This window comes from Oryzias melastigma, linkage group LG1 (assembly GCF_002922805.2).
Source record: "Oryzias melastigma strain HK-1 linkage group LG1, ASM292280v2, whole genome shotgun sequence".
Classification (NCBI taxonomy): Eukaryota; Metazoa; Chordata; class Actinopteri; order Beloniformes; family Adrianichthyidae; genus Oryzias; species Oryzias melastigma.
This window is the reverse complement of record NC_050512.1, coordinates 29,841,390-29,855,967: the sequence shown is the minus strand read 5'-3', so window position 1 is coordinate 29,855,967 and position 14,578 is coordinate 29,841,390. Positions and strand designations below refer to the sequence as shown.

Here is a 14,578-nt window from a genome sequence, read left to right as displayed (position 1 = left end):
TGAAAATAGACTAAAAGATGATCAGTGTTGAACTTCTGCATGCGCATGGACCGAACCAAACACACCCAAATGTAAATGACGTTACCGCCATGTTGCTAAAGTCGTTTTGCATCTTTTTGAAATCAATTTCATCAAAAAGCTCCACATTTTTAGGAGAAATGTTTGTTTTGAAACTTTTCAAACATCTTTATTTTGCAAAGTTTTGTCAAAGATGTGAGGTTTACAGATATTTGCATCCCACTGTAGGAGACAGATATAAGATATGGGAGAACAGCTATTCTATAAGAGGTCAGATGAAACACGTCATCGAATTGTCATTTAAATGAATCGTTACACCCCTATCTTAAGAGCTGGACATGTGCAGACATCGCATTTTGGGTTATATTATTACAGCAGTCAGTTCTGCTCAACTGGCTCAGAGTGAGACATCTCGCAGTTTTGACGATCTTCGTAGAAAAACAAGCGCAGGCTGCAGAGAGAGAGAGAGAGAGAGAGAGAGAGAGAGAGTGACGGGGAGAGGGGGAGCTTCTCGTCTGCCAGGTGTCATCGTCTCTCCTTCATTTTGGTCGAACATCAGTGACTGAACGTTTCGCCTGTGATGGAGGAGAAAGAAGAAGGAGGTGACGGAGGAGGAGGAGGTGGAGGAGGTTACCACCGCCCGGCTAAACGACTCCGGACTGAGGAAGGCGCCGCTGCCCGAGAGCTGGAAGACGGAGAGGAGGAGGATGAGGAGGAGGAGGAGGGGGAGGAGAGGGAAGAGGAGGACTCGGCCGGTGAGGAGGCGGTGAGGAGCGCGCGCGCCGGGAGCAGAAGCCGGCGGAGCGGCGGAAAGGTGAGTCAGTACAACACGTCCGTGCAAAGATGGGGGAAAAAACAGGAGCGAAGCATCGCGCAGGATTTGTTTATTTATTTATTTAGCAAAGACTCCATCATTTATTCATGCCATTCCCGTAGCTCTGTAATGACTGCAGGATGGAGGATCATTAAGGTGAAGCGTCAGGAGGATTGGGAGCATTACATCAGTCAGGAGAGGAGAGCTGTCCTCCCTCTGAGCTCCTCTCGTGTCCGTAGAAGTGCCTCGTGAGGATGTTTCATGACGAACTCATGTGTCCTCACTGCAAGTGAAGCAACACGCCCACAAACCTCAGAGTGCCCATGTCAATCCTCAGCTCTCAGTTCTGGTAAAACTGCATTTACAGACAAACATGCTCAGAATTTAGCTCAGTGTATGAGATCAGCGCTGCTTCAATCCAACACCTTAAATCCTCCAAGATATGTGAAACAAGCACATTTTTGGAGACACGTTTTTCCAAGTCTTCAAGTGACCCATTTACTTTCAACTCTCCAGGATTGTTGCCAGTCTTGTTTGTGAGCTCCTCAATGAGATCTGTATCAGATTTACCAGAAACACACCAGGAAAGACGAGTTACAAGCACAACATGACTGCCTGACACTGACTGGAAAAATGCTTAGCTCAGCAAATGGAGAGAGCACTATTGTGTAATTTCTCTGTCTGAGACCGCTCCGGTGTCTCAAGAGCTGCTGGAGCCGATAGGAATCGTAAAGAAGTCTGGGTCACTAACAAAACATCAAGTTTAACCTAAGACAAAGCTATCTGTTGTAGAATCTTAACCAGTTTTTCAAAAATACATCTAGTAAAACTTGATTCCTGTGTTGATGTAAGAAATAAAAATAAAAAAAAATCACAGCTTTAAAGTAACCCAAACTTTATGTTTTTAGGAAAGACATTACCAGATATTTGCTAAATTGAAACTACAGAAAGCTGCCTAAAGCCAATCGTAACCCTTGTATCTGAGGTATGCTGGGAGTGGGATCATCTGGACCCCACAAGACAGTGCGCTCAACTTCTTTTTGTATTTTAAGGATTTTTGATTGTCACTGGTGTCCGTGGCAGACATTAAAACCAAAAGTCAAACATATACACAGAAATATCCAGTCGTGGATAAAGTGAAAATGTTTATGCCCTTTTTTTCTACGGGAATGCGAGAGGTCATAGCAAACATTTATCCAACACGCACGGGTAAGTGAGAGTGAAGCAGGCGTGTCGTGAGGATTTTTCATTGTTTTAAGACCCATGAAACCTGAGGACTGTCCATTGGGCCAATTAATGCTGTTCACGTGATAATTGTACGGCTGGCTGTTAGTAAATAAGACTTTAGAGGGTAGTTTGTGTGGGTTGGGGTCAGTCAGGGACCAGAACACAGACTTTACTAACAACTAGAGTGTGGCGTAAGGACTAGTGGTGTGCCAAAAAATCACGATATTTAGTCCTGGGATTGATCTCGATGGGTTCTCACCAAGTATCGAGCTTTTATTTTTGTTTGACGAGGCTGTAAACCTTTATATTCATCATCCTTTGATGACATGTTCCTTTGAAGGTATATGGGGAGTATCGCAATATCATCGATATCATGAACCATGGATTGCATCGTATCGTGAGGTACCCAGTGATTCCCTGCCCTAGTAAGGACACCAGATGATACCATCAGCCATTTGCATGTATGGCGTGTACCTATAGCGCTTTTACTAGTGCATTACCAGCTCAGTGGTGTATATCCGCCCTCAGACTGGAAGGTCGAAGTTCAAACCAAGCCCAAGTCATAGCAAAGACTCTAAAAAATGGGCCCCAGTGCCCCCTTGCTTTGAGGGGTTGGATTGAGGGGTTAAACCTTCAAATGGTTCCCGAGTGCGGCTGTGTCTGCAGCTCACCACTCCCACAGGGGATGGGTCAAATATGGGTAACAACTGTCACTCACTTAGATGTGTGACAACTAATGGGAGTTTAACTTTTAAGTACTTTGGCCGTGGTGCAGCAGTAGGGCGGTCGACTCCTGATCGGAAGATTGGAGGTTCAATTCCCAGATTGCCCACCCATGTGTTGAAGTGGCCTTGGGCAAAACACTGAACACCACCTTGCCTCTGGTGTGTGGGAATGGGTCTGCAGTGGTAAAGCGCTTTGGGCCTTAAAGGAAGGTAGAAAACCGCTATACAAGTTTATGCCATTTACCATTTACCCTTTTCTTAGAAGGCCCAAAGCACCATACAGTCATAGTACCACGGTGGCTCCCACTGGCGCCAACCAACAGGAATATGTCAATGTCTTGCCCATGGACACTTGTGCATTGGTGAGCAAGGCAGGAACTGAACCAGAGGTCAACTGCTCTACCCTTTTGCATCATGGCCTTTCTAGGTGTTCAACTGTGACAACTCTTGACCAAGAGGGGAAACAAGGCCGGTTTTTGTACCCACACAGTATTTTAATGTATTAGGACTAATAAACAACAAAATAACAACAAGTTTGAAGCTGATGTGTTCCAGGACCCTAACAGCAACTTTCATTTATTATTACAAATTCTTCATGATATACTTACCACACACACAACAATGGTACGGTCCATTTTCATTAAATCCCTCGAGTCCCAAGGGAACCGCAAGACACACCTGACTCCTTTTAAGATGTGGCCATGAATCCAGACAACCTAAATTAAAAAAAAACTCACAACACCTCTCAGTTATAACCTATAACCCCAGGTTGCTCTTGGGGTCGCTCCGGTAGGTTGGCACCAGTATTCGACAGTGGAGTTGCCATGTCTGTGAATGGGTGAATGTGACTGTAAGGTGCTTAGGGCCTTCAAGGATGGTAGGAAAGCGCCATACAAGTATAGTCCATTTTACTTTAAAATACTGTTAAAACATTGCAAAAAACTTAATCAAATCAAGGATTCTGACTTTCGTTGCATCAATTATTTTTGTCTGGTTGTATTCTCTTCAGTTTTGTAATGTTGTCGTAACAGTGTAGTCAGTTTTCAAACCTCTTTCCACATCAGATTAACAGTGGTCCATCATTCACTGAATTGCTTTTGCCCCACTTCAGGCAACCCACGTCAAGTTTTTTTTTTTTTTTTTACCTTTTGTTCACCCGCAAATGCATTTTACCCTCTAGAAAAACAAGCGGGTCGCATGTTGACACAAGAACACTGTCTTGTTGCATTCCTGTCACCAAACAGTGCACAGACTGTGTCACAATTACCTACGACGTCCAGGTCTGTCCAGTCTCCAGGATTTTAGTGCAATTCAAATACATGCGCACTACTTCAGTTTTTTGCACCACATATCACCCATTTACTAAAGTAAAAACCAAATAAAGATGAAGATTTTATGAATCCACTGTGTTTACAAAGATGTTTTTTAAATAAAAAATCATTCAAAGCAATGCATTATGTTCTATATTTGCCAATCTTTGAGCATCAATGCTCACTAGTTTTTTTACTTCCAGGATACTGGATTTTGGAACTATAGATTCAGACATTCTGACATAATGCAAATGCCTGTTATAGTACAGTAGTAGTGAGAGAATTCAGACAAGGTCGCAGTCTACCTGGTTTTTAAAATAACTTTATTTTCCTTTAAAGTCTAAACAAAAAGATCAACGTTTCTTGACAAGGAGATAAACCTAAAGTAGAAAATCACTTCCTGAAGAAAGCGAATAAAAGCATTGACACATTCTGTATGACTAACAGTTCCTGATTTCTTATCACGTGTTAGATCTGCTAATTAGAAGCTAGTGTTGTGCTAAAATGTGACAACCTGGATAATCTGTCCCCATTTTAATCTTGTATAATTAGACAAATTAGACCGCATTAAAATACATTTATTCATGTTATGGGGTCACAGTGAGTGGATTTGCCATAATTATGGAGTTTGATTCTATTTTTATAGCTCACAAGGAGCAGAAATGCTGTTTTTGAGGTTTACAGAGAATTAACCAAAGATTAAAAAGATTTATTATCCTACAATCAAAATAGAATGTTTCAAGTGAAATATTCTGACACATCAGGTTGTGTTTATTACAATCATTCTTCAGCAGTAAACAATGTGGTTTATTTTTGAGCAGATCCTTGTTCCTGGCCCAAAGCCTCGGCCTGGTGACACAATATGGCATCTCAGTGAGGTTGAAGCATGGACAGGATGTGCTCAGTCGGAGGAAAGGCCATCTGTCTGCTTTAATAAAATCCATAGTTTTCTGCGTTTAGTACTTAGGTTAGCTCAGAGTAATTACTGCAATCTGATCAGACAGAAAGCTTCAAAGACAAATGTGTTCAGCACTGTGTGCGGCCCGCCTAACAAACAGATCCGGTAAACGGCCGTGGTATTGTCTGTTGCTCCTTTTACCCTTTATCAAATCATTTCTCTCGTTCTTTCTCAATCTTCTTCATCTTTCTGCCTCCATGGCTGCTTTTGGACAGCAGAGAACATTTCCTGGAACCTTTATTTTTATTTTTTTTAGGGAACACTTTGCATTTATGGATGCAGATCCATGAAACATTAACTTTATTGCTGCTGACATCCATTCTCATGCATTGTTAATATGAATGAGAATATAAACAAAATCTAGAAAGCAAAATCCTTTCACTGGTGCGACCTGATGTAGCATGCTAGAGCTCACTGACTGTATATGAGAACTGGACTAAGTGAGTGTGATGTCAATGGTTATTCTGACCAACAGAACGACTGAGTATCAGCTGTTTATTTCACAATAGAAATCCACGGGATTTTGACTTTCTGGAGCCAGCAGGTACTTCCTGTTTAGAATGCCTGGGCAGGGTCCAGTTCTCATATACAGTCGATGAAACCGCTTCACCCTTAACCTTATTTGAAGTGAATAATTTGGTCGCTTAATCCATTTTTGTAGCTTTGCTAAAGATAAAATGTTGAAAGAATCTCTAGAGGCAAAAATAAAAGAAAACTATTATGATAATTAAATTTTTAATTAAATTGATTTAATTTAAATCAACCTTCCTATCCAACTAAGTTAATAAATGAAACTAATTTGCTCTATTTGTCTTAATCAATCAATGAACCAATCAATGTAAAGAAAATTTTGAATTGAAAGAAAATGTAAAATCCGTGCAGACATCTAAGTAAATTTAAATTTATGTTATATAAATATAAATATTAAAAATATTAAAGAGTGTTACTTAAAACTGTCGAGGTCTAGATCAGTCATTGATCTGTGTTTTTATCTGATCTGCCTCTGAAATTCTCAAAAAAGAAAGTCAATGCATCAAAATAACAACTTGTCCTTTAGATGAAAATGTGTTTTTTTTTTTTAGCAATGACTGAGTCAGAGCTGTGCTGCACGGATCCAGAATAAGGAAACATCAAAGCAAATTGGATCTCATTTTTTGTAAAAGACTGTATGGAGACGACCAATTTAGAGGTGAAACTGACGTCAGTGAACATCCTGTTGTTAGCTGTCACATCTGCTGCCTCGGATATTTTTATGCCGTAGTTCTAACTACCTCTACAGGTGGACTCGGGATGTCTACGCGGCCCGCACACAATCTCAAGGCCGTAGACCGCTCTGTGAGCCCGCAGAGAGAAAATGTTCATGCACAAGTCTTTGACCGGTTGTAGCAACTTGTAGTTATGCCTCAGGAAGGCTAAGTACCAAACCAAGTACCTCAGATTTTTTATTTTATTTCAACCTGTTCCCAACAACCTTATAGTTCATATAGTGTGAGCTTTTGTTTTTTCACTTTTTTTAATGTACTAATTGAACTCGACCCTTATATTGATTTTTCCAGATTATTCCATAGTCTGATACACTTTTTTTCCTTCATTTTTGTTCTCAATGTATTGGATTTCAAAATTTCAAGTCCTTCTGGATTGTCATTTCTCTTTCTTTTTCAAACTTTTTTTTTTAATGTTACGTGGAAGAGTCATATGTAATGTTATGTGGTAGACTTTCAAGACTTTGTCCTGAAAGTAACCTGACCGTGAAGGTCCTGATGACATTTAAAAGCAATTCATGACCAAATAAACCGCACATGCAAAAACCATCAGTTGTGTAATATTTAATGCACCGCTAGTTCAAAAACCAAATTACATATCATCAAAATTATATCAGTTTTATGTGCTACAGTTGTTTTTTTTTTTTAGAATTGTAGATAAATTCAGGGGTTAAGGGTTAAAGAAAATACCTCATGAAGTCTCTCCTTGGTTTTCTCAGAGGACTTTTAGTTGAACTGTTGAAGTCTGAACTCGACGGGGTTCTGCTGAATGATCTTTCTGTTGTGCTGCTGCTGTCAGAAGAAGAAACCCATTTTTGAGCCAACTGAATGCATTCAGACTCCCAGGTCGTGTTGTAAATTAACCCCAAATCTATCCGTCTGTTGGGTTAAGAATTTGTACTTGCTTTGACCAAATCCAAGAACAAGAGGATCAGACAAATTTACTGTAGATTCCAGGATTTTTCCTTGCACCTGCATTAAAACAAGCTTAAATTAACTGAACTTTTGCTTTGTGTGGATCTAGAAGACTCTGCAGACACAACTAAAGGACACAAAACAGTCTGCTGTGATTGACTCATATTTTCCTCTCTCTGCAGAACTATTAGATTTTCTTTGATGTCATCTGGAGTTCAGCTGCAATAAGATTTGAAGCAGCAGAAGTTATAGCCAACTAACTCTTTAAAGACACACTACAATGAAAATTGTGTTTTTAACATGTTTTTGTGGCATTTTTACAACGATGGAAGCATATCTAAAGAAAATGAAGATTAAAAATGTGTTTTCTCTATTCAAATTGTTATGAATCAAAGCAGACAAAAAATGGTGTTTGAAAAACATTATAGCTGCTACATAAAAGCTGCAAAGCTAGTCGCAAGCTCCCTGCTCTGCTCAATTCCAGTGCATCCACTTATAGACGATTAGATCTTCGTACATCTTTGTTTGCTCAAAATATCTGATATTGTTTCACCACTGATGTTATGCTGGGGCTGTAATTGGCTTTAAAATAGCAGGGGACTGTAAACAAATGGATGACGGGAACTAGGGGCAGGCTTACTCCATGCCCCTAATGAACTCCAGCTGCTCTTTAAAAACTATATCCATAAACAAAAACAAAGATTTTTAAATTTCATCTATAAAAAATGCATAATTATAATTAAATGAGCACTAGGAATGCTTGGAAAATACATTAAAAGATGATTGTGAGTAACAATTATTTTTCTATTTTGACTAAATGCAGGAGGAAATTGAGCATGCAACTAGGTTTTAATAGAAAATCATTTAAATTTTTTATCTGCATAATGCCTGCTACTAACTTGCAGAGCTTTTCCTGATTTTTTCATCTGTTTAATGTTTGTCGCAGAACTGCAAGAAGAAATGTTCAAAAATGATCACCTAATAATAAACATCCAAAGAGCCATATCAAAGCTGAACTTTAATCCAGTGATGATGATGTCGTGTTTTTGTGAACCACTCAATTCCTCCTTTTCCAATGTGAAAAATGAGAAATATTTTGCTTTCAAGCACAAACTCCCACACAGACGACGTCTGCACGTCCAGCATTCGGCCGGTGGATGATGGCTGCATAAATGATGCATCATTCTGTCTCATTAGTCCATTTAAAAACTCATCATGCTCAGCTGCTGAGGTAGCAAATGTTAGCGGGGAGGCATCGGACACGGAGAGGAGAGGAGCTGAGTAAGATGAACATGGCAGAGGTGATGAGGAAGATGGAGCTGCGATGATGTAGATGCTGACAGGAAGGGCGGTGCGTTCGCATGCTTCCAATCTCAGGTTCATGCATGCAAGCTAAAAAAAAAGCAAAGAGCAAAGCACAGGTTTGGTTTCAGTGACGACACAACTCGCACTGCATCTCCTCTGCAATCGTAGAAAGTTTCCAAAAGTGGCGCCGCAAACTGAAGTAACCATGGCAACAGCATTCCATCCCACTCGCCGACACAAGCTGAGGCTCACACGTACACGGGTAACACCTTTACCCCTCGCCAACGTTCTTATGGGCCTCATCCAACTGTCTGTGGTTGCCATAGAAACATGATTTCTGTGACTGGAATAAAAAACTAATATTTCAGAAAGCTCTTGTTTCTTACAGCCACACCGGGGTAGAACTTTCCGCCTTATTTGTCTGTCTTTTAGGAATAAAAAAATACAAATCTCACTGAAATTCAGGCTGAAATAAACATACATTAAAGCATCTTATGTGAATTAATTAGTCTATTTTCTCCTTTTAGATTGTTTACAACTTTAGAACAGAGGTCTGCAATCTGAGGCTCTTTTACGCCTCCATTGTGTGACAGAAGCAGAGACGGTCTGACGTGGAGCGAAACAACTAAAAGCAGATCCGAGATCATTCCTGCGCTCGCTGCAAAAGAACTTGCAATGCAGAACCTACTTCCTGCAAAGGTTGATGTGAAGCGGTTGAACCAGCACGCTTAACCTGCTGCTGCAGACACACAAAACAAAAAGACAGAATGGTATGGGCATCCAGATCAAAAGGAGATAGCTCTTGCTCAACCTCATGTTTTCTTAAGCATCTCGTTGTGAGAACAGTTTCCGGTTGTAACACTAGTGAGGTTTTTTTTGTTTTTTTGTTTTTCATATTCATACTGATGCTCTAAATTCTCCACTTCTACCTAAAGCTTTCTGTCTACCTCTGCGTACCTGGTCCATGAATCAATACATAAAAGATGTATTTAATTCACTTTGAGGCAATAAGATAGTTCTTTTATCTAAATCAGGGGTCTGCAACCTTCAACAGTTGAAGAGCCATTCTGGAGGATTTCTTACTGACAATATTCCAGTCAGAGCCACAACGTCTTATTTCACCCTTTAGAAAAAGCAGACACTGATTTGTATTTATGGTGTTACTATTATGATAAATACAAATACATGTGTTTTTTTTTAAATGCAGAAATATAAGGAGACAATAGCCTTTTTTCAAAATATAAATTAGTTTATAATTCTTTAGAGGTCTGCATGACTTTCTTTAAAAATAAGAGACATCCTGTATCACATAAAATCATCTAAATGCTGATAATGTAGAAGTTGGTGGTGAAATGTGAGTAGTGACGAAAAATAAAAACCACCGTTTGTGGTGCATCTCAACCAGAAATTAATAAAACTAATTAAAAAATGAATAAACCACAGCTAATGAAGTGACTCTTATGTTTTTTCATAATTAATATCCTTGATTTTATCTTCAAAAATACAAAGTGCACCTTAAATTCTGGTTGTGTTTACTGACTTCAAAATGATCTTCTGTGGTAAACAGCACTCAAACATCTGTCAAAATGTTTCACTTTTGGTAAACTATGAAGCCAAACTTCTGGATGGATTGCTGGAGGATTATGGGTAATGTAGTCAAGATCCCGTCATACTGTCCTTCAACTGTTTGTGAAGGAGTTGAAAAACATTATACGGTATATATATATATATTTTTTTGCTTAACCCTTTAACAACTGGGGCATCATCGGTGACACACATAATCTTTCACATACTGTAACATTTCAAACGTTAACTTGATCTCCTTCAGAATCTGATGGAATTATCGCGTTAACGGTTGAAAAGTTATAGTAAATCAAAGAACAGAAACATTGGAGCTCCAGTGTTAAAAGGTTAATAAACCTATAAGATAAACCTAAAATATGTGGCTTTTTTAAATAAAAAATATTGTATTTTTCTTCAACCTGAGAGCCGCGATGGAGGAGTTAAAGAGCAGCTCTGGAGCCGCAGGTTGCAGACGCTTGACCTAAATGGATGCACTCTAGATCAGTCATCACATGAAGTGTCACTTTAAAACTCTCTCCTTAACAACTGTACCATCACCATCTATAATGTGAACTCCTGGTGATGTTCAACATGTTGTTTGGGAGAGTTCGGTCTTACTTTAGATGTCAGATTGTGGCACTAAAGACTTCGCTAAAAGGAGAAACAGGGAAATAAATAACTTAATTGAAAAAAAAAAGTCATTTTTTGATGAATTTTTGTGTTTTGGTGAGCAGTTTGGTGACGTTTTTCTCTGTTTCAGGATGGGGCAGAGGACAGTCACCACATCCCGCCGTCTCCGGTCGTCCACGTCCGAGGACTGTGTGATGCCGTGGTGGAGGCCGACCTGGTGGAGGCGCTGGAAAAGTTTGGCACCATCTGGTAACTATTTCCACATAATCATTTTTCCAGTTTTATCGTTGAGTTAAAATGCACTCATGCTGAAAATGACAGTGGCCCCGAAGTGCCAATCACATCAAAAAATCACTCAAATAGTTGATCACAGTGACGATTTAAAAAACTAAACAAATAATAAGTTATATTACTTTTTAGAATTCAAGAAAAAATTCTAAAAAAGAAAAAAACACAATTCAGTCTAATGAAAAATTAAAAAAAGGAACTTGGTTCAATTTTTTAAAATTTTTATCTAACCTTTATTAATCCAAGCAGGACAGATGAAGAACATCATTCTTATTTTTTTATTTATTTATTAACCTTTATTTAACCAGGAAGTCCCATTGAGATTACAAAATCTCTTTTACAAGGGAGTTCTGGCCGAGAGGCGACAAAAAACAAATTAATTACAGTTAGAAAATGAAATAACATTGTGACCTTTTGAGAAAAGAAAGAGGGATTACGTAAATGTATTCCCAGCGGTCATTTAACAATGATAATGTCATTTTTAGGCAAAATTAAAACCTGTTTTCTATTACATAGTTTCTGCACAGCAGGAGTTGTTTGTTTAGAAAATTAACTCTGAGATGTGGGAGTGGCCATTGGTGGAGAAGTAAGCCTCCATTGATATCCCATCATCCCTCTGTTTACACACTCTCCTGCTAGCTTACAACCCCAACCTAACATAGCGTTTGATCAAAAATGGAGAGCAATAACAAAGCGATGCAACCGTACAGTTTAAATCCAGAGACGTTCACGGATCTATTTGCAAGTAGATGCATCAGAATGGAGCAGAGCAGGAAAACTTTGGCCCGCCCATTTCTGCTCTTGTAAAAGTCAAGGCCCGGGGGCCGGTTCCGGCCCTCTGTGTAATTATTTCTGGCCCTTCAGATCATTTTATTTTATTGTTATTTGTAGCCTGATGTTACCTTGTGCTTATTTCTAACTTGTATCATTTTGACAAAATATATTTTTATGAAAACTAAAATATTAAAAGTTATTTAAGATTTAAGTTGATTGATTCTAAAAAAATATTCCTGCCTTTTTATTATTCATAATTATGTTAAAAAGTCACAGTTTTAAAGTTTTAAAAATTGTCATTCTGCTAGCTTTTTGGACTATTTTGGAGTTTAGCTTATATTTCAGCAACATGCTAGCTGTTTTGGCTAATTTAGGCTTTTAAAAATAAAATTTTTAGGCCATTTTGAAATTCAGTTATTTTTTTCTCGGCTACATGCTAGCTGTTTTGGCTAACTTAAGCTTCTTTTTTTTTAGTTTTTTAGGCTAATTTGGCATTTAGCTAATATTTTAGCTGGCTATCAGCTTCAGTGATTTCAGCTATTAGCTTTAGCATCTTCAGCTATTAGCACTAACATCTTCAGCAGCCAAATTATGCTTACAGCATTCACACTAATGCTATATAACTAGTTCATAATTAAGTTAAAACTTTACATTTTTAAAGGTTAAAAAATGTAGTTTTAGAGTATTCGATATATGTTCATCCTGTCGGCCTATTTCATAAAAGATAACTTTTTTGAACGTAATTTTTTTCCTTTGTTCCAAATTCATCCGAATTTGAAAAAGAAATACTTCGAAATCTTAAACTCTTTCATGTATGCCATGAAAAAAATTCTAGAAGAACATGATAAAAACACGTTTTTCACCTGAGCTGGTCTTGAATATGTTTTTGCATTGAGTGATTTTTGTGATTTGTTGAAAATATTTGATGTGACATCTGTTTTTAAAACTTTACTCAGTGTTAACTGATAAAAAAGCGTTAAATCTAATTGCAAAGTGCAGCATTTCCATGGTATGAGGGTGGATGGGTTAAACTTCTGTATAATTCATTTGACTTTTTTTAAGTTACAGTTGTAGACTTCATAAAGTGCAGTAGTTAGGCGACTAGAGCATCTCATCCGGTGCGTCCTCTCTTGTTTTTGTCCATTCGAGTCACCTCATTCTGAAACTTTCCCCGCAGCAGCTTCCTGTTTCACGTGAGGCTTTAATGTTTGTCGTTTCCTTCGGCTCTCCTGTAGCGTCCCATGCAGGCTGTGGTCAAAGAGATCCTCTCTGACTCACACACTTCTTTAAAAAGTTTCCAAACCTAAAAATCTCATTTTAGTGCCCAACGCGCTTGTGAAATAATCGCCTCATATATTGTGAAAATGTTGCTGCAACACGAGTCTAAATGTTGCCATTTTACTGAGTGCTTGACCATGAATCACCAGGAGAAGAGGGAAGAGAAACTGTTTGGGTAAGAGCACATAGAGGTACAAAGAAACAGATTTTCAAAGCTCTAAACAGATAAAAATCGAGTTTTTAGGCTTTTCAAGAATGCTGGAAGATATTTATACATGCTTTTCGAGACATAAAAACCACCACAAGCAGAAAAAAACTCCCCAACATTGTGTCTAAATTTAAAGCCCAATATTTCAAATGTAAAAATAGAAAACTTTTTCAGCTTTAAAGCTCATCTGTATATGCGCACCGTTTTAAAACCAATAGATTGAGAAAGAAGAAGCAAACAGACACAAATAGAGACGCATCGGCCTACATTTACTTCCTGACCGCTCTTTACAATTCTCGACGTGTCCTCGCTGTTGGGTGATCATAACCAAAGATGACACCAGAGTAGCCATGGAGATGGTGTGACCAACAACATGAAGTCATTCTCAGTTGAGGTTGTTGCTCTTTATCAGCTTAGCTTCACATGAGACAAGTTTTGATCAGGAGGAAACGGAAACTTTCATTCTACAGCGCTGTCTGCCTCTTTATTTCTGCTCAGATTGAGAACTTTTTCTGTGTTTGCTAAAATTTGAATTTTGAATGGAGTAGTAACAGCTTGTTTTGGTTCACAGATGTGGCCATCACATGAGAAGGTCTTCCTCTTTCAGGTTGTACTCTTCTGTAAGCAGTGTCACGCTGTGAACTTCTAATGACATTCTCAAAGAACTGTGTGAAACTTCTTGTTTTGGTTGATGAAGGGAAATAGCAGAAGTATCCAGTAGCTGAGGTGCTCTGACATCTGTTGATGTGAGAGGCTGGCATGTCGTGCCAAACTGAGTCCTTCTGGTGTGAGCTGGCTGCTTCATTCCTTCAGATCAGAGGGGAAATTATTTATTAGGAGTTCAGCTTTACCTATGTTTTACCTGTTTGCACCAACATTAGACTGCTTTAAAAAAAAAGTAAAATTTTTAAGTCAAACTCAATTGTGCATTTCATCTTTACTTAATTAGTATAACAACCCAGCAGGTACAAGGTCCATTATATTACATTACATTAGATCTCCACAGGACGCCTTGAAAATCTAATTTGTTACCTCGTTGGGTTGCTGGAGCCTATCCTAGCTATTGTTGCTCAACAGTCTAACTTGACAATTTGGTTGAACACACATACATACATATATATATATGTGTGTGTGTATACTGCTGACAAAAATTAAAGGAACACTTTTTTTTATTGGGCCTGGCATGAATTGAATTAAACCTGTCTGATAATTTTCTTGATCAATTTCAGCTGTATTGGTGTTCATGGAATTAACAACAGGTGCACTTCAGTGGCAACAATTAGAAAACCCTCCAAACAGGACT

The 14,578-nt window shown here is 38.6% G+C and overlaps 1 protein-coding gene across 1 annotated transcript in view; it reads left to right on the top strand.

The window, feature by feature from the left end:
* Positions 1-489: 489 nt before the first annotated feature.
* LOC112157284 (heterogeneous nuclear ribonucleoprotein L-like) overlaps positions 490-14,578 on the top strand; it is a 29,967-nt gene continuing 15,878 nt past the window's right edge. Inside the window, exons 1-2 of the mRNA XM_024289952.2 lie at positions 490-832; positions 10,858-10,976. Coding sequence (XP_024145720.1) covers positions 599-832; positions 10,858-10,976 — 353 coding nt within the window. The 5' untranslated portion in view covers positions 490-598. The remainder of the gene's footprint in view (positions 833-10,857; positions 10,977-14,578) is intronic.